This window comes from Palaemon carinicauda, chromosome 7 (assembly GCF_036898095.1).
Source record: "Palaemon carinicauda isolate YSFRI2023 chromosome 7, ASM3689809v2, whole genome shotgun sequence".
Taxonomy (NCBI): domain Eukaryota; kingdom Metazoa; phylum Arthropoda; class Malacostraca; order Decapoda; family Palaemonidae; genus Palaemon; species Palaemon carinicauda.
In genome coordinates this window covers 161,292,299-161,312,997 of record NC_090731.1, presented here as the reverse complement: position 1 = coordinate 161,312,997, position 20,699 = coordinate 161,292,299, and the positions used below count along the sequence as shown (strand labels likewise).

General features: G+C 33.8%; 2 protein-coding genes across 4 annotated transcripts in view; both read right to left on the bottom strand.

Annotated features, from left to right (window-relative positions):
• Nucleotides 1-275: 275 nt before the first annotated feature.
• On the bottom strand, nucleotides 276-8,499 carry LOC137643703 (uncharacterized). 2 transcript variants are annotated; one of them, XM_068376402.1, is made up of 5 exons: nucleotides 8,063-8,499; nucleotides 7,093-7,222; nucleotides 6,099-6,229; nucleotides 5,454-5,568; nucleotides 276-551 (listed from the first exon to the last, which is right to left on the bottom strand). In XM_068376402.1, the coding sequence occupies exons 1-5, from the start codon at nucleotides 8,084-8,086 to the stop codon at nucleotides 478-480; spliced, it is 474 nt and encodes a 157-aa protein (XP_068232503.1). In that variant the 5' UTR covers nucleotides 8,087-8,499; the 3' UTR covers nucleotides 276-477. The 2 variants fall into 2 exon arrangements, with proteins under 2 accessions (XP_068232503.1, XP_068232504.1); XM_068376403.1 differs by having other exon boundaries at nucleotides 282-551; nucleotides 6,099-6,217; nucleotides 8,063-8,495.
• Nucleotides 8,500-13,657: 5,158 nt separating this feature from the next.
• Nucleotides 13,658-20,699, bottom strand: part of LOC137644112 (gamma-butyrobetaine dioxygenase-like) — a 21,552-nt gene continuing 14,510 nt past the window's right edge. The window contains exons 5-11 of one of the 2 annotated variants that reach the window (XM_068377075.1): nucleotides 20,303-20,498; nucleotides 19,895-20,122; nucleotides 19,412-19,542; nucleotides 18,808-18,967; nucleotides 18,471-18,601; nucleotides 17,718-17,783; nucleotides 13,658-13,817 (exon numbers count right to left, since the gene is read on the bottom strand). In XM_068377075.1, coding sequence (XP_068233176.1) covers nucleotides 13,805-13,817; nucleotides 17,718-17,783; nucleotides 18,471-18,601; nucleotides 18,808-18,967; nucleotides 19,412-19,542; nucleotides 19,895-20,122; nucleotides 20,303-20,498 — 925 coding nt within the window. In that variant the 3' untranslated portion in view covers nucleotides 13,658-13,804. Of the gene's footprint in view, nucleotides 13,818-15,223; nucleotides 15,467-17,717; nucleotides 17,784-18,470; nucleotides 18,602-18,807; nucleotides 18,968-19,411; nucleotides 19,543-19,894; nucleotides 20,123-20,302; nucleotides 20,499-20,699 lie in introns of those variants that run through there. The other variant, XM_068377076.1, reaches the window with a different exon arrangement.

Below are 20,699 nucleotides of genomic sequence, written 5' to 3'. Positions count from 1 at the left end.
TGAAATGAAAAATTCAAAGCTTTATTTTATCATTTAATCATAGGATATAAGAAATGTGTTGAGTTCATAATCAGGCAATAATAGTTTTTTTTTTATTTATTTATTAAGAGACGTCTCACAAACGAGATGAATATCAACAGAGTAGGCCTACGTTAGAGATTTGCCTCCTTTTCCAACTCAATAATTGCAATCACAGTTAAATGTAATATCAGAAAAATATCTTATCTGATAAGATTATTCTACTATAAAGATAAATCATAAATTAACTTATCATTAGAATGGAAATCAGAGATCAAGTAAATGGCAATACTGGATTTTCGCCATTTAATTTTCCATATTGGAAATATTCATAAGATTAATTCTGATTAATTTAGGTTTTTCTTGAGATGAATCGTCTTTATAATCGCGCTTTGGCGACAACAAATCATATTTAATGGAAGTTCATTCTAAAAGTTATTTGTTGAAGGATGAGGAAAATTAGTGACGGCGCTGGCTACGGGGAGCGTTGGCGTAGTCATGGACCTTCTCGTAGTTATTTGATTCCCGAGAACCTGAGGAAAAGAAAAAAAAAAGATCTTTTACTTAAACCATGACACAATATCTACCTTCTTTTTTAAAATAGGAAAAGAAAATAGGTGGATGGATATTCACTAATTGACGGGGTGTAATTTCTGTAGCACAAAGAATCTAAAAAAAAAAAAAAAAAAAAAAATCATGAAATTTGGCGATAAGACTGGTATAAGATTAAATGTTATCAGTAATATTGAGGAAATGAATGATAATGACTGTTCTCTTCTCTCTATTCCACAATTCATCATCATCATCATCATCATCATCATCTCCTCCTACGCCTATTGACGCAAAGGGCCTCTGTTAGATTTCGCCAGTCGTCTCTGTCTTGAGCTTTTAATTCAATACTTCTCCAGTTATCATCTCCTACTTTGTGCTTCGCAGTCCTCAGCAATGTAGGCCTGGGTGTTCCAACTCTTCTAGAGCTCAGTTGAACGTTTGGTCAACTAATCTCTCTTGGGGAGTGCGAAGAACATGCCCACACCATCTCCATCTACCAATCATGGTGTCATCTACATATGGCTTCAGTAGGTACTAAATTTTATGGATTATCAAACAATTCTTCTTCACTCAAGGGGTTAACTACTGCACTGTAATTGTTCAGTGGCCACTTTCCTCTTGGTAAGGGTAGAAGAGACTCTTTAGCTATGGGAAGCAGCTCTTCTAGGAGAAGGACACTCCAAAATCAAACCACTGTTCTCTAGTCTTGGGTAGTGCCATAGTCTCTGTACCATGCTCTTTCACTGCCTTGGGTTAGAGTTCTCTTGCTTGAGGGTACACTCGAGCACACTCACCTATCTTATTTCTCTTCCTCTTGTTTTGTTAAAGTTTTTACAGTTTATATAGGAGATATTTATTGTTGTTACTCTTCTTAAGATATTTTATTTTCCTTTTTCCTTTCCTCACTGAGCTATTTTCCCTGTTGGAGCCCCTGGGCTTATAGCATCTTGCTTTTCCAACTAGGGTTGTAACTTAGTAAGTAATAATAATAATAATAATAATAATAATAATAATAACGGTAAATATTATTTTTTTAAATGTAATCAAAGAGAAAGGGATATTTAGTAAAAATTATCCCGGAACTTTTACAAGTCTTCAGCTTGGAGTATCTGAGTCACTGAGTCGGTAAGAGGCGCAAGATCCTCCATTATAGAGGTAGACTTCCGAGAAATGAAATGGAAGGAAAACAGTCAGTTTAACAAAATCCCCCGCGAAGTTTAAAGGGATTTCTCATTCAGGAAGATATTAGGAGAATCTGTTTTCGCTTCAAGCAGATCAACTACTGTATAATAAAAGTAACGTCTTATATGATAGTAAGATTCTAAACTCAGTCAAGCAAGGTTTATAGGCCATTTTTTTTTCTGTAAGCTATAAACTTAACTAAACATTTAAAGAGGCGTAAAATTCTCTAAGAGGCTTAATTCTTATAAGCGAGAGACACACTCACACTCACACACACACACACACACACATATATATATATATGCATGTATATACATGTGTATATATACATGTATATACTGTATATATGTATGTATATATATGTGTGTGTATATATGGATATATATGTATATGTATATATATACATATATATACATATATATATATATATGTATATATATGTATGTATATATATATATACTGTATATATGTATGTATATATATATGCATATATATACACGGTATATATATATATATATATATATATATATATATATATATATATATATATATATATATATATATATATGTATGTATATGTATATATATATGCATATATACGCACGGTATATATATATACATATATATATGTATATACTGTATATATATCTATGTACAGTATATATATGCATATACATATACACAGTATATATGTTACGGTCATTTTGAAGAATTGGTCTTTTTGGAAAATGACCAAAATATCTGTCAGTATGCAAAATGCCCAAATAATTGTAGTCATTTTGGAAAATGATCAGAAGCTTGGTCATTTTGCAAAATGACCTATTAGTATCGTTGGTCATTTTGTAAAGTTACCCCAATAGCTGCTGGTCATTACGCAAAAATAAACAAATAGTAACTTAAAATTGATTAGGAAAACTCTAAGTGTCAGTTAGTTCCTACGGATGTTCAGCCGAGGACGGAAATATTCGTGCTCCTCTCATCACTTATTTCTTGCAAGTATTTGTACACTGGAAAGGTTCACAATGGAAAGTAAGAAACGTATTTTCCAAAAAAAAACTTCTAGAGTCTGAAGAAAAGAAAGCTACAAATAGTTCAAGTTTATTTCCCCGGGAAGAATACGAACGAGTAATTAGTCGCCTGAATGAACTTAAACAATCTAATCCTACGAAGACTAAGCAGGATTATCGTTTGTTACAAAAATATGAAATACTGGAGGTCACAATTGAGGATACCACCGTGCAAAAGTTGCAGAAGAAAGGAACTCAGCTGCGATTCGTTTGTGCTGAAGATGTGTTTGATGTACTTCTAGCTATTCTTCGCACAATTGGCCACGGAGGAAGAACTAGTATGTGTAAGGCAACCAAAGAAAAATATGCAAACATTTCACGGGATCAAATAACGCTGTTCTTGCAGTATTGTGAGGAATGTAGCTAAAGAAAAGTATTGTGCCGAAGTGTGTGGTTGTCCAACCGTCTTGAACAGCATGAATTCTCGAGCTCAGGTTAGTAACGAAACAAATAAACATTATTATTCACTAAGTTAGTGTAGGCATTTCCTAGCCTTCCAATCTAACCTTAATGTAATAAATTATATGCATGACCCTACTACTACTACTACTACTACTACTACTACTACTACTACTACTACTACTACTACTACTAATAATAATAATAATAATAATAATAATTCTGCTGACAATAATAATTATGATGATGTATTTGCATTACTTATAATTTTGTCTTGTACTGTGTCTTTGCAGGTTGACTTGATTGATATGCAGAGTCAACCAGATGGGAAGTACCGTTTCATTTTCAATTACCAGGATCACTTGACCAAGATGATATGCCTTCGAGCCCTATAGACTAAGACTGCCGAGGAGGTAGCTTTTCACCTGGTTGACACTTTCTGTGATAAAGGAGCCCCTCATATTCTTCAATCTGACAATGGGAGAGAATTTTCAAATAACGTAATCAAGGAAGTTCTGGCTATGTAGCCAGAATGTAAGCTAGTTCATGGGAAACCAAGATATTCTCAATCACTGGGTTCCGTGGAACGAGCAAACAGAGATGTTGAAGCAATACTCGCTTGCTGGATGAAAGATAACAACACTACACAATGGTCAAATGGACTGCGCTTTGTTCAGTGGCAGAAAAACACGCGCTTCCATTCTGGAATTGGCAGGACACCTTATGAAGCCATGTACGGAGAAAAGGCTCATCTTGGTATTTCTGCTGTCAACATACCAGAAGAAATACTGGAAGGCATGGAGACAGAGGAGCAGCTTGCAGAAGCACTTTGTTTAGTTAATGAAGAATATCAAAATGTAGAATAGGGGAGAAGTGCTGAAAGTTGTGCCATAAATTGCAACTCGTGTGGTCAAAATATTCCATGTCATCCTTCTGGTCAGTGTTGTTCAACTGTAAATGACAATGTTGATGACCCTGTGCTCTGTTGCCTATGCAATAGAAATCGTAGCATTCAGGCTGAACGAACGGAATCGAAAATACAACAAGAGAAGCAAGCTAAAAAAATGAAGGATAAATCAGTACAGCGTTTCAAGCCAGCCCTTGCAGGGGACACTGTCATGGTTCCTATTCCACTTGTTGACTGTGGACGAGCTGAGTTAGCAAATGCAAAGGCAATTATAACTGAGACAATGGATAGCGGAACTTACAAACTAGAGACAAAACATGGTTTACTGAAACAGGTGTACAGTCGGAATCAGTTCACTTTGTGCTGAAAAATTTGTCACTCGAAGAGGTAATAAAGGATCGCGAAGTCCGTCTGCGAGAGGTAGCTATTGCAGACTTGATGGGACATGGCCAGGGGATCAGTAAGTGTAGCTGCACCCAGTCATGTGGGAGAAGACGCTGTAAATGCTTCAAAAACGAAGTATTGTGCAACAGCAGATGTAAATGCAGCAACTCTTGTTCAAACAAGTAAGATAATGCTAATTTCAATAATTGATGAAATAATTTTCAAGTTCAGTTTTAGTTCTTTCAATATTCTAATATACTTGTAATGTGTAATATAAGTTTTTAATGTTGAATACATAAAACACACACCTTTATTAATACTTAGACTTTTCCTAATCAATTTTAAGTTACTATTTGTTTATTTTTGCATGACCAGCAGCTATTGGGGTAACTTTACAAAATGACCAACGATACTAATAGTCATTTTGCTAAATGACCAAGCTTCTGGCCATTTTCCAAAATGACCACAATCATTTGGGCATTTTGCATACTGACAGATATTTTGGTCATTTTCCAAAATGACCGGGCAGTTTGGAAAATGACCAATTCCTCAAAATGACCGTAACATATATACATATATATATATATATATATATATATATATATATATATATATATATATATATATATATATATATATATATATAATTGTGGGTGTGTGTATATTACGTGTGTATATATACATATACAACAACAAAAACAGCCGTTTCTAGTCATGTCTGGGGTTTTGAAGATATGGCTAGTTTTCATCACCACACTGGCCACTGCGGATTGGTGATGGTAGGAGACTTTGGTCTGATCGCTCACAGCAAACCAATCTAGTTGGGGTGGCCCTGGCTAGTACAGCTTGGCTGATCATGTCAATAAACAAACCCTTTCGCCACATTAAGCTATATACACTCAGAAAGCGTGTGGAATGACATATAGAAGGATATAATATCTTACTTGAGGTGTCAGATCCATTGGTGTTGGGTCTGCCCATCTTGACGCAGGACTGGATGAATTCTGGGTCGTCGTAGATGTGGTGGTCAAGAGAGCCGGAAGGGGAAGTCTGTCGTGTCTGTACGGGAGGAAATAATTTCTAATAAATCTTATTAATCATCTGACAACCACAGGATGGGCCTCAATGAATTCACGCCATAAATACAGTTAGATATTTCTGTGACATGAAAGTTATTTGTAATCAGTTAAATGTAATATTATCAATGAAATGTCTTATCAGATGGCAAGGCTTATTTCCTGCAATAAAGATTAGAAATAGATATTAAGTTGATATTAGATTGGAACCTGAGTTTAAGTAAATGGGAATACTGTTTGACCGAGTCAGTTTTTCAGTTATTTCCCCAAATATTTCCAAGTTTTCTTTCTATAAAACAGGCACTCTAAGGCAGAAATTTAACGGTTTTTATAGTTAATGGAGCCTTTTCATTGCTCCACTATCCAAAATAATATGCATTGTTCTATCTACCTGGATTCCAGTTACCCTTTCGTGTTAACAATTAAAAAAAAGACTCCTTTCGGCTGAAATACGCTCAGAAACTATGGTATACTTAATTACCCCAATTCTAAACCCAAAAGATGATACTTTACCGATTTTGTAGGGAGATCACGAGGCCGCAAATACTGGTCAGTATCCAGGCTCATAGTTGGTCCAAATTTGACGTGGGATGCCTTTCCTTCATTCCATTCCTCTCCCTTTCGGCGGGCAGCTGAAAGACCAACTGAAATATGAGGTTTGCGAGATAGCAATAGGCACATGTTGTGTCTAATGTATAGTGTAACTAAAAGAAACAGATTATACAATAATAATACCAATTAGGGTTGTTGTGGCCTGATAGGTAACGTCTCAGTCTGGTGTTTGCCAGACGAGAGTTCGTCTCGTTAGTGCCATTAGTGTCTGCAACCTTACCATCCGTGTGAGCTAGGGTTGGGGGGTTTGGGGAGCCTATAGGTCTATCTGTTGAATCATCAGCAGCCAATGCCTGCCCCTCCCTGGTCCTAGCTTGGTTGGAGAGGAGGCTTGGGCGCTGATCATAGGAAACATGGTCAGTCTCTAGGGCATTGTCCTGATTGCTAGGGCAATGTCACTGTCCCTTGCCTCTGCCATTCATGAGTGACCTTTAAACCTTTAAATGATTGTGTGTGATACATAATTCTTCAAATTGTAAAGAGCAAAATGAGATGGTTTGGACATATCTGCAGAATGCCAGAGCATCGGGATGTAAATAGATGACAGCGAAGGCCAAGAACTAGTGTCCTGTATATTTTCCTTTTATTAGGAAATAGACATTTACAATTCTTACAATTTATGGCATTATATATAGCAAGATGCAACACAAATTTCAATGAACCTGTGCGGATCCGTCGGGATCGCGCGGAGTGGAGAAGAATAGTCAAGAATTTCTCAATCGACAGACTAACATAGTCTAACTTAGAGTACCTGTCTAACTGGGTGAGCACGTGAGCATAATCATGATGAGCAGCCACAGGCTAATATACATTGATCTCTGAAGGGATCTTCGTACAGTACATTGAATATGAAAATTAAGGTATTTTAACAGTAGGAAATGGTAAATCAACTTACAGAGTTGCATTGGTCCTTGTTGATGGTGGTTCTTCTTCAGGAGGTAAGTGATGGCTACCATAAGACAGAGGACCAGGAAAACTCCTGCGCTGATGCTCCAAAGGAGGGCTTGAACAACAACGATTTCGTTCTTTGAAAAGAGAACAAAGTTGTTTAGGGAATATCAAAGTAAATACTATTAGTCTATCCCTTACTCTCATGGTATAAAATAATGTCCCCTTTAAAAATTAATGTATTTATCCAACCAATTTATAGTACCACTGAAGGAGAGGTTATAAATTTCTGAAACAAATACGGTCAAGCAACACCTGAATACGAGTTATGTGTTTTGTAATGAAGTAACAAGATATTTGATTGGTTAGATAATTTGACTAGTCACTAATCCCTTTTGCTTCATATTATCACTCATTCTTACGAAGTTGTTTCACTTGTACTTTGGTTATAAGTGTAATAAAGAAATGCATAACGAAGGTCCCTCTCGTGTGGGATTAATCCACCCGTGCTATATTTCAAATCAAAACATCTTTTTAGGACACTGATCTAGGGGCGTAGCCAGAGTTTGGGGGCCTGTGGGCTGAGACAGACCTGTTATCTTGGTGAGTGGCGAGCGCAGCCCAATTAGTTGCAAGGGAGGGAGGATTAATGGGAAAAAATGGATTTAGGTGCAGTTTATATGATTTCCAAGATGCTATTGAGGTTGGTTTTATAAATACCTAGAAAATATGGCAATTTTACATGTATACTTACATACTTTTCGTTTCTGACACTGCTTTTGAGGCCCGGGGTCATTTTATAAAAGCTCCCACAATCTCCTTCCAATACCTATGCCACTGCACAAACCAAAATTCCCCTCAACTATTGTCTTCATTTAGTCTGGTTCAAGAGAAAACTAAAATTAAAGCACTAACTCACAAAAACAATAACTTTAGAAATAATAACAACAAGAAAGGAATAACTTAGACACACTCACCTCCGCCATGATGGTCATGTTCATTCTTTGAAATAAATCTGACCCCGAAGTTGAAACCCAGCGCTCCTTGAAGGTGTTCTTCAGCAATGTTGCGGCAATACCGTCGTTTTGGAAAGACCATTAAATACTAACTGCAACAGCAAATGATAACAGTTCTAAATAAGAATTGAGATTTGGCAAAGGAGAACGTCAATGGAAATCTGCAAATGCCTTAATCTTAACCACTGCTGAAGAGAAACTGTCAATGTACACACTGAAACACACTGCTATCAATAGAAGAAGAGCAGTCGATACACTGCCAAAGCAAGAGCCATTCTTTTACATAAGGTAGAACGATCTGATACAATTGGAAATAATTTTTTTTTTCTGATCACCAATTTAACCGATCATTAGGCCTATGAAGATCTGTAGCCTAAATTAAGCAGCTCACGCGGTAAAGAAATGACTGAAATAAGATCTTCCTCTATCACAAAACCTCAGATAGTTTGGTAGCTCCAGATGGTTTGAAGAATAACAGGATGTTGAGTGACTATCAAACGGATAAGAAGAGACAATAACAGAGCAAGGAAGGCACTGTATACTCAATAAACACACACACACACACACATATATATATATATATATATATATATATATATATATATATATATATATATATATGCGTAAAAATCACAGGAAAACGTGATGCTCAGATGCAGAAGACTGATTTATTGAGAAGGGTTTCTTTACATTTTATAGGGAAAGTAAACGTAGGAACATACATATAGAGGCTTAGAGAACAATGACACTCCCTTACCAGCTACCTGGGCTGAGGTCAGGTGTTAACTGGGCGGAGATCCAACCTCATTAGACACCTACCCAAAAGGGTCATTTCTGGTTATGTTTACTTTCCCTATAAAATGTAAAGAAACCTCTCTCAATAAATCAGTCCTCTGAAGAAGTTTCACGAAACTAGTCAGGACTTAATCTTATACTTCGTATTTTCATTTTCCCTGTGGTTCTTCTGCATATATATATATATATATATATATATATATATATATATATATATATATATATATATATATATAAACTGTATATTTTTTTCTTTTGTTATGATACATCTGGACTGTGTTGGGACTGGGATTCTAAAATCTGGAATTCAAAGCTACACAAGGAAGAAGTCTCTCTCTCTCTCTCTCTCTCTCTCTCTCTCTCTCTCTCTCTCTCTCTGGTGTCAATGACCTTCCATGTCAGAATGCCAGAAAACTTCAAATCAATCAATCTCTTATTATTATTATTATTATTAATATATATATATATATATATATATATATATATATATATATATATATATATATATATATATATATATATAATGTGTGTTTTTTTATTTGTTGGTAAGTGAGACAAGAAATGTGACACTTCCAAAAGGCGACAACTTCTTTTCTTTCTTTATTCTCACGTTCATCTTTGAGGAAACAGGCACCCGGATGTTATGAGTTTTTGTATCAGATAACGATGTTTTCCATTCTTATCACGAAAGAAAATATTATTTCTCAAGTCAAGTCTTCCCACGCTAGTTTTAATGAAATACTGTAAACATACAGTATACGCGCTATATTATTATTATTATTATTATTATTATTATTATCATTATTATTATTATTATTATTATTATTATTATTAAATACCAAGCTACAACCCTAGTTGGAAAAGCAGGATGCTATAAGTCCAGGGGCCCCAACAGGGAAAATAGCCCAGTGAGGAAAGGAAATAAAGAAAAATAAAATATTTCAAGTATAGTAACATCATTAAAATATATATATACATATATATATATATATATATATATATATATATATATATATATATATATATATATATATATATATGCGTATTATCGATTATCTATATATTATCAATTATAAATATGTTTTTATTAACGCCTTTCTGCAAATATACACATACATATCATATGATGTATTAGAAACTTCATCATAATTAAGTATATATTTTAGAATGTTTTGCCTAGGCCTAATCGTATTTTTTTTATATATGTTATTTTTATGTTTTATTTTGAATCAACCACCTGAACATAAAATTTAATCAGCGTTAATCGCCTAATACAAGTGTACAGTTGGCTCACCAGAAGTGCAATTTACACTGCAGTTCTATATAGTTTAGCTACAATGAATTGAGTCTTGTCTATGATTAGCAGCTCTGCCACGTTTTCCATGAAGCTACCCATTCTTTATGGGAATTACGCTAAGAAGTGCTAAATCCATTTGATTATCCTCCTTTTCAATGGAAAAAAATGAATTACCACAACAAAATAGGGCAGCAACGAGCCTAAACCATTTGCAGCTGAAGCATAACAACACGCTCATTATTTCTTTGCATTATTCAAGTTCACCTGTTTTTCACCTTCCCAAAACCACGAAGATATGCACAAATTTGGTAAGACAATGGCGCTCCATTTGCTAAACAAGAGCAAATCCATCAAAGGTCTTCTAATTATATTATTATCGATGTTTTTTTTTTCCATTCAGATGGAAATAAAGAGTGAATGTAGTTCGTTGGGGCAAGCGTATTCTTTATACTTGTAAAATCGATTTTATTTATGAGGAATTTGTTGTTCATCTTAATCTGAAATACAATAATAAGAAGCTAGTTTTACGGTTTAAGCAATAGCATTTAGTGTCACCTTGCCAGAAATGAACCCGGTTGGGAAGGAAACCCAGGTTCGAAGCTTAGTCTCAGGGTAAGCGAAGGATACGTCGGTCTAAAGTCTGATTCACACTGCACCGTCACTTCACGTCTTGTCACCTGTACGTCAACCGTGCCATGTATTCACACTATTCATCACGTCACGTCACTATTCCATCAATATTTCTTCTATGCAAATAAATGGACGTGTTTACACTAAACGGTTTGTCACCGTCACAGCACCATCACATCACGTGACGTAACGGGATGTAATGTGACGTGACGGTGCAGTGTGAAGCAGCCTTATAAGGGTAGGTAAGGATCCGGCTCGTAGGTTTAGGATCATGGGGAACCTTAGGTTAAGTGGTGTTCTTATGTTTTTTTCCCTTTTAATGTGTGGGTTTCCAGTAATAACTTGAAATTTTACAATTGGTCTGTCCCAATTAACTGCAAATGTTCCCCTGGCCATATGAGCAATACGGGCATTCAGAGTTTAACAATTAGGACTACAGCATAAGAGTAAAATCTCTTATGCTGTAGTCCTAATTTGCTTAGGTGATTATTGTAGAGCTTGGGACTATATATATATATATATATATATATATATATATATATATATATATATATATATATATATATATATATATATATATATATATTTGGTTCAGAAAAGCCTATTAAATCGGTCTTAACGTGTTCATAACTCAAACTCACAATCGTAAATTACACATTTGTCAAACTTGTAACACATTTTCCATTTACTCTTTAAGCAAGTTTTCCATTGTTCCTATCTAAAATTGCTAGAAATTTCAATTTCCTTAGAGTTGAACAAACATTAAAGCAGTGTTAACAACTTCATTTCACCAGCACTCATAATACGAAGCCAATATAGTTTGAAACAACAATATCCGGTTTTTTTGTAACCTTGTACCATTCAAATATCACAATATGTAATTTTCTCAAATGTGATGTAAAAACAATAATAATTTTATCCCAGGGAGAAAGACCAAAATTACTGCTCCTTATTGCAATTAATATTTGACAAGAATACGTTTTAAGGGTTTAGATTATTATTAAAGAAATAATAATAATAAGGATAGGGAAGTAGGGAATATGGGGAAAGGAGGAGTACCCCTGGATCAAATCCAGTTTATAGCCCGAAGGCAGGTACTCGGGACGGGAAAGATTAAGGAAAAGGGGAGAAAGAGAAGTACAGGAGAAGAATAAAAGAGAGGGGCAGACCCTCTTGCGATGTTAGGGGTTTTTATCCAATTTGTTTGTACATTACTTTACATTATTATCAAAGAAAAGAAAGAATATAATGTGGTTATCAGATTGCCTGATTAACATTTTTTAACGTAAAAATATACTAGTTTTTATCTAGAAGTAGAATCAACACTTGCTAATGTCCTATTTTTTTTTTATTTATATATTTTTTTTTTACTAAAGGTATAATTACCATGGAACAAACAGACCATCAGAAACAAAGAAACGTAATATATTGCGATGAAATATCTGAGAAAATGTTTAGAATTTCAAGAAAATTCACATTCAAAGATTATTAGGTTAAACCGTTTGCAAATAAGAGGCTTAATATGATCAACATAATTTGCACTTTACATGTAAGCAATACCTTGTATCTCTCCTGAACGATACTGCTACTCAAAAAAAAAAAGAAAAAAAAAACAATGAAATATAAGAATCACTAACCATTTCACGCTTATCAAAAAAATGTTTTAAGTATTTAGATTTGAAAGAATATTGAAGGTCTAAAAAGTAAAATGAGCATAGGTCTAATATAAATCTTTATTCATCCGAGGAAGATCCCACATTTTTTATGAAAGATAGTTGATATTACAAACAACCTTTCACCATCTGATTATAAAAGATCTTCAAATAATATCCTTATGTACAAATTAAACTTTTACTGCATTATAAACCTTTGGCATTCATTTAACAATACAAAATCAAATTACAGTCGAATTTGAGTTCTTGCACCTTAACGTAATCTAATCAAATAATGCTTATGATACATAACCTTAAAATCTATCAGTGAACAATACGGCTCGTGAAGACATTCTTCGCAAGTTTTGTCATTATGATTCAGTTGTATTATTCGTATTATCAGCAGAAGAAGAGGAACACTGTATGAGCAGCGTATGATTGACATAATTGTATGTGGATTGGTCAACCCAAAATTAAATAATGTGTGCTTCTTGATTTCGTAATATATCAAAATTGCAGTTCATGATAAAACAAGCAGCAGTAATAGACACATAAGCACGCACACAAAACATACACGCATATATATATATATATATATATATATATATATATATATATATATATATATATATATATATATATATATATATATATGTGTGTGTGTGTGTGTGTAATATATATTATGTATAATATATATATTATAAATATAGATATATATATATATATATTTATATATATATATATATATATATATATATATATATATATATATATATATATTACATATATATAGTTATATATATATATATTACATATAATATATATATATATATATATATATTTATATTTTACATATATCATATATATATATTTATGTATATATATATATATATATATATATATATATATATATATATATATATATATATATAATTAAAAGCAATTAATAAGCATTATAATGTGAGACGGATGCCATCATTACCTTACGTAAGTGAATAATCCAATATAATTTACATGAATGAGGTGTTCCGTCAAATATTCAATGATATGTTTGCTCTCAGCCAATCATAAATCATACCTAAATAAGAGTATAAACTAACACTGTATAATGTATCATGGTTAAGGACAACACAAATGATAATATGAAAAATAAATGGAAAATCAAATAGTAGAAAAATAATAAAAGAAATTCTATAAGATGCCCTACAATTCTAAGTCACTGATCCTTGAATTGCATTCATGAATTTGGGCTAAATAGCCCGGCGTTGGGGTGCTTGAGACCATTCAGCACCATGATCCTGGGGAGGGGCCCGATGCACTTTGCCTCAGTTACATGCTGAGCCTATGTGGAGGAAGAGATATATATCAGTTACAACTTTCTACAGATAACCTGGGAGTGAGAAAAAAAAATGCTGAAAATTTGAAAATTTAAAAAGCTTTGAGCAACGCATGATGAAACAATAAACTAATGCATGATTGTTATTTGTCAATGTAAACCACATTTGGAGTAACAGGGATCAGCATTCTTCAAAAGTCTGTAATGTTTAGATTGTGTTTGAGAAAGGTAAAATAAAGCAGTATGAGACCTGTTCCATCTGGACATTCAATTCTGAAAAGTCTATTTAGTTTTAAGATTTTTTCGATCTATAAGAAAAAATTCTCCACACTATACTTCCACAGAAAATGAGCCTATGACATGAAGTAGATTAATCCCTGAAAATATTTATATATTAACCACCAAAACACTGGCGTCACTGTGTGCTGTATTCACTGAGGGAACGAAGCTGGCTCTACCCACGGTCTAGGGATATCACCTAATACCTAGACCGTGGTTCACTGTAACTCCAAACCTGGTTTTCACTGGCCAATGAGCAATGAGCATGACAAAGGAAGTGATGTACACAAACGTCACAATTTGTCACTATCAAATCTGAGGTTAAACAATCTTGGGGAAACTCCCAAATAGGAGAATTTAGATGACCATTGTGTGTTCTTCACTTCTGCTGTTCAAAGCTGAAAGACAAGGCTCACATATTGGTATTATGATATTCCTTGCGTCTTAAAACTACAAATTCAGTGTTCCAAAGATAGTAGTAGTGGTCTTATTGCAATGATATCAGGAGGATATCGGATCGGGTTCAGGTTCTGTCGAGCCTCACATAACACTTACCTGACTTTTTTTATGTTTGCTGACTGGCTCTCCTGCAAGGAATAACTGGAGGATAAATGGTATTTCTGCTTCTCAAAACAGTGTACATTACAATTGTACCTAGGGCTTTCAATATTACATTATTTAAGAGGCTCTCTCATTTGGTTTTTATCTTGATTTCCTTAGAATTAGAACGTTATGAATTTAAATTTGTCAAGCAAAATTAAGCAAGGATAGGAAGAGTTCCCGGGTTCATTTCTAAGTACAGTTTGAAGGTATTTGGAAACCTATATTGACTGCAAATAAATAATTTAATCAATTACTCGGCAGTTCATGTACAGATCTAGTTACAATATCGTAAGGGAAATATTCTTGAGCATAAGAAATCTGTATTTTTTTAAGCAGAAGCAGAAACCAAAAATCGATTCCAGTATAGTTAGGAAAATGAGGATGTGATGTTGATACTTCCAGCTAGAGCAGTATTCGTCCCATTAAGAATATCTCAAATCATCTAATTGTATTTCTTTTAAGAATTTTTTAATCTAAAACAATTTGTTTACTATTAGGACTTAATTCTCATATTTTTTTTACTGTCAGCTGGTAAGTATGATCACCTCAAAAATAGAATCTAGGATGACATTCCTCCCCCAGTCAAAACGATCCAATGGATTGACCCCCTATTTAAATACGTTATGAGACTGGTTGAATCTTCATTCTATTTTTGAGATTAACATAATGCATTTATGAATGGGGGTGATTTTAGTCATCTCACAACCGGTAGCGGACACGTGTGAGAGAGACTGAGAGTGATCCTCATTGAAGTTGTCTGGGATCATCACGTTCTGAAATTACGAAAAAGAAGAAACTGTTCACCATGGCTTCAAAAAAAGGGTTGTTTGAGTACACAAAAAAGGCATCGTTATTGTAATAAGAATTTTGAAGGGGGGGGGGGGGGATCACCGGAACAATTTGTATTACAGAAGCACATTCATCAGTTTTGACTAATTTTTTTTTTTATTTCATTTTTTTTTCATATGTTCTTTTTAGTCGTTCTGCTCTTTAAGAATATATCGAATACTTTGGATTTAGAAAAATATATTTTGAATATATTTTTTATGTTCTTTTTATGAAATCTAGCCTACTATTCAAGAATATATCGAATACTTTGGATTTAGAAAAATATATTTTGAATATATTTTTCATATGTTCTTTTTAGTCATTCTTCTCTTTAAGAATACATAGAATACATCGAATACTTTGGATTTAGAAAAATGTATTTTGAATATATTTTTATGTTCTTTTTATGAAATCTAGCCTACTATTTAAGATTACACAGAATACATCGAATACTTTGGATTTAGAAAAATATATTTTGAATATATTCTTCATACGTTTTTTTTTTTTTATAAAATCTACCATTTAAGATTAGACAGAATACATCGAATACTTCGGATTTAAAAAAAAGGAATTTTGAATTTATTTCTTATATGTTCTTTTTAGTAAATCTGCTTTTTAAGAATATACTAAATATTTTTGCTTTAAAATATATTTTAATTTAAATTTTCTATATGTTATTTTCAGTAATTCTGCTTGAAAATTATTACACAAGGTTAACAATGGTCCAAGATAATTATTCTTCTGTAATTTTATGATACAGGATGGAAGAATAGGAACCCGAAGTGATCACTATTTCTATAATTAGATGCAGACCCAATATTAACTCCAACACTCATTTTTATATCCAAATGTTGAAAATTACATTTATAAAAATAACTTTGGAAATCACCATATGAAGATCAAAGAGACTTGAATAACAATGATCATACAAAATCCTGAGTGTGATTAAAAAATTATTTTCTCATTTTGTAAAGTTAACAGATGTCACTTACCAACCAGAATACGTTTTTTCATCGGTTAGAATCTTTAATGCTGTGTTTCTATATCTCATCTTACTGACTAGTAATGTATTCTTAGTAAAAACTTATCCAAAAATTGACAAAAACAAAGTAAAAACAATAATAACAGCAACATTTATAAACAGTAAAAAAAGTTATCATCATTCCTGTAACAGGAAATGACAGTTGTCTAAGTCTTCATTTCATCAAGACTACAGCAATGTCGTATTTTTTTTTAATTTTATCAAAGTTTGTCTATGCCATATCTATTCGTCTTGTGTACTTCCCTCCCTGAATTACTTATATGGCATAGAAGACCTAAAAGGGAAATAAAGTTCAAAGAAAAAGAGAGAAATAAAAGGTATTATGAAAAGAAAAGAAACAAATATGGTTTTCTGAAAAAGAAAGGAAAAAAGAAAAAAAATGGAATGTGTTAAGTATATAAAACAAAGAAATATTAAAATTGATCTGGAACTGTTAACAAATATATATTAAAACCTAAAATTTCAGACTCCTGCGTGCATTACTATTTATAGCAGTCCGTTATTATTAACTGATTAAGTACACGGTGTTACAATTTCGAAAAGACATCAATGCTTCAGTAAAATGTAAAAGTGAGTAACCTGTTTAGTATACCGTTTCATGTCAAAATTAATAATACAAACAATAACTACATAGTCAGACATCTCTTTATATGTTATTTAGGGATCTACTCGGCAATATTTGCAAAAATAAATTCCATGACATTAGTACAGCAGTCATCTCTGTATAAGGACGAATATCCTTTTTTACTTGGCTAATCTTCCTTCTAGTAACTTACAAGAGCAGGAAAATGAAGGTTTTTTTTCCCCTTACTGTACTCAAAGGGTATTAATAATGCAGACAATGTATAGAGTATTTAATTTAAACAAAAATTATAGATGAAAGCATTTAAAACATCGTCTTTTATCATTTACAGCTTTGTTCGTGTGGTAGAAAATCAGGTTCTGATGAATTACATATTTCAAATCCATGAAGTTCGGAGAGTGAGAATTAAAGATTGCCTGAGTATGGATATGTATTTGCATTACAATCGTATATACATACATATGCATATATATACTTTAAAGATACTCACAGTATATATATTACATATGTATATATAATCATAGAATCATTATATATGTAGGATTAAGAAGTAAACAAGAAAGTGACTTACTTGGCTCTAAGACTATCATATTTCGAGAACGCTTCATCTATGTCAACATAGCAGCCTTGCAAATGCCTGTAAGAGATAAACACATTAGTCAACCAAGCTTTTTAAAGGTGGCAATTTCATTTGTAAACTTTACTGAATTATGTGATTAATGATCCTTTTCTGAGTGGGGATACCTTAACGTGGTGAAAGTGTTTGTGTATCGCCATGATCAGCAAAGCTGTACTAAAGTCACCGCAGAGATTTCGGGTGAAATAAGCACCACCCTCTGGTGACGTCATAGGCAATCATGTTGTCTACCACATTAACAGGGGAGACAACACATTCCCTTAAAGTGATAAGATAGTATAGTTTGAAATTTGTAAGAGGAGTCTGATGCTAGCGTGAGGGACGACGCTATTGGCTATGACGTCATCAAGGGAGTGGTCCTTATAGTTTGCCCGTAATCTTTGCAGCAACTACAGTCAGGGCTGGTTACCCATACTATATTGGTTTGCTGTAGTGTGAGCAGACAAAAATCTCCCACCATTACCAATCAGCCGTGGCTAGTGTTGTGATGAATGAAAATTGACCAAACCCCAGACATAAATAAATACATGTCTCAGGTCTTTGCCCTGCAGTGGACTAGAAATGGCTGGATTTGTTGTAGTTGTGATTTGTGATATCTACATATTGCATTACTGCCCAACTCTTATGAAGTTAGTGGGTGCAATTGTATGGAGAAAATGAATGAAATGTTCTAATATACACACTAACCTGTCGACCTTCGTCGCGTCGAAGGCTGTGCGTCCGTGAAGAACTCTTCTGTTATTGAAGGCCACAAGATCGCCAGGGACCATGTTGAATTCAAGTCCAGAACCTGGATCTCTCAGCTTATCAGAAAACAGCTGGAATACACAGAAAGCAGATTGTAATAAAAGCAACAAATGTGAAGACAATTTTACATGAACATTTTTCCATCTTTCTTTGGATCTTGGGTCAAGCAGCAGTGATTACACAAGGTAACAGGATTTACCAAACATCTAAATGTAAAGTGTCTACAGTCTTTTGAAAGAATTTTTAATAATAAAGAACTATGAAAAATGCTGTGTACCTTATAGGCATGATAGAAAGGCGTAACCACGTGTGTAGGCGCCTGCAGGGGCTTCATAGTTCTGTTGTTGTAGTGAACTTCCGTCACGTCCCCGTCTGCGTTGGTGCATAAAACTGGCCAAATTGCGGAATACTGTTGGCCATCATTCTTGATAGAAAATCTTTGGAAAATGGATATTCAGGTTAACGATATATACATTACATTGTATTTTTAAAGTAAAAATTAAGAAATTTTCAAATTGCCAATAAACTGATATTCTCTGATGATTCAAATTGCTACTGGAATTACTGACAATTTTCCAATTTGCTAAGACTCTGATATGCTAATCTCTGTTGATTTCTTGTATTTTCAAAATCCTACTTATGTGAAACTACAAAAATCAAACTTTTAGATGTTTACAAAACATTAATTTCCGTAAGGAAATGGTTCACTATGCTGTGAAAACTGACAAAAAAACGAATTTACTCTAATACGTTTGTTATCAAGTAAACAAAGGTAAATGCACATATGAAAAAAGTTAAAGAGTATTCTGAATAAGTTATTTTCCATTACACTCTGAAATACAGAGACGAAACATTATTCATACTCAGAAGAGTAGGCCTACCTGATGGGTGTGGAAGTCAGAACATGGAAGGCAGCTGGTTCATTCTCCTCCAACCATCTAGCAATACGAAATCCGTCAGCGAAGAAGGATCGGCCACCTGGATCAGATCCTGTCAGTTTGGGATCATTGGCCTAAAAAAAGCAAAAAAGATAACGAAAATGAAACAAGGAAAGGAAAAGTTCCGGGCTCATTGCTAAATAGAGGTTGGGGGTATTTGGAAACATGAGGTGATTGTAAATAAATAAGTCAATGAGTTAATAATCTCTCAGCAGGAGATGTACAAGCTAGGTTACACTATCGTAGGGGAAATATGCTTGAGCATAAGAAATCTGTGGCTTTTTTTAACAGTCAGAAACCAAAAATGGAGATAAACCAGTCTTATGACTAAAAGAAACACAATACAAGTAAATTTCCATTGATAAAAGGACAAATTCATCTTCTATTTCATGATATCATTGCTAACAAGCCAAGACAACGAGGTACCTTGAGACAATGGAGAAGTTGCATGCCAGGAGACTTTTCTCTGTAATTCATGTCTGTGTGATGAGCCAAATGTAGTCCAGTGTAAGCCAAGTGAGAGCCCACTACAGGCTTGTTGATAACGTCAAAGGTTTGGCCATACTGCGTCTCTTTAATGTAGGCAAATCTTTTGACAACATCGATTATCTTGTCCTTTTCTGTGGGAACGCCACGAAGGACAGCAACACCGTACTGGAATCAAAACGTACCGTTATATATTGAAAAAAAAAAAACCTTTATGTCAGTTCTTTCAGCATTATCAACCATACTGAAAGGAAAACGTACCATCATATATTGGGAAAGAAAGATTGTCAGTTCTTATAGCATTATCAAAAAAAGTGATTTCTCAGACGTTCAGCTAAGACAACTTACTTTATAGAACATCTCCAGCCAAGTGCAAAGGCCACCATCTGTCTCCATGAACTCCTTGTAAGACAGTTCTGGGAAATTAGCCCAGATGGCCAGGCGATCCCACAGCTCATACTCTGGCCTTGCAGTGTGCAGTTCCATATCTGTGGTGTCACTCTCGAAGTTGTTGTGCATGAATGACTGGCCATACTTGAATAACCTGAGGTTGTGAAGATGCATTAGATTTAATAACCTAAAGATGTGAAGATTCATAAGAGATTTAATAACATGAAGTTGTGAAGATTCATAAGTTTTAATAACATGAAGATGTGAAGATTGATAAGAGATTTAATAACCTGAATATGTGGAGATTGATAAGAGATTTAATAAGCTGAAGTTGTGAAAATTCATAAGGGATTTA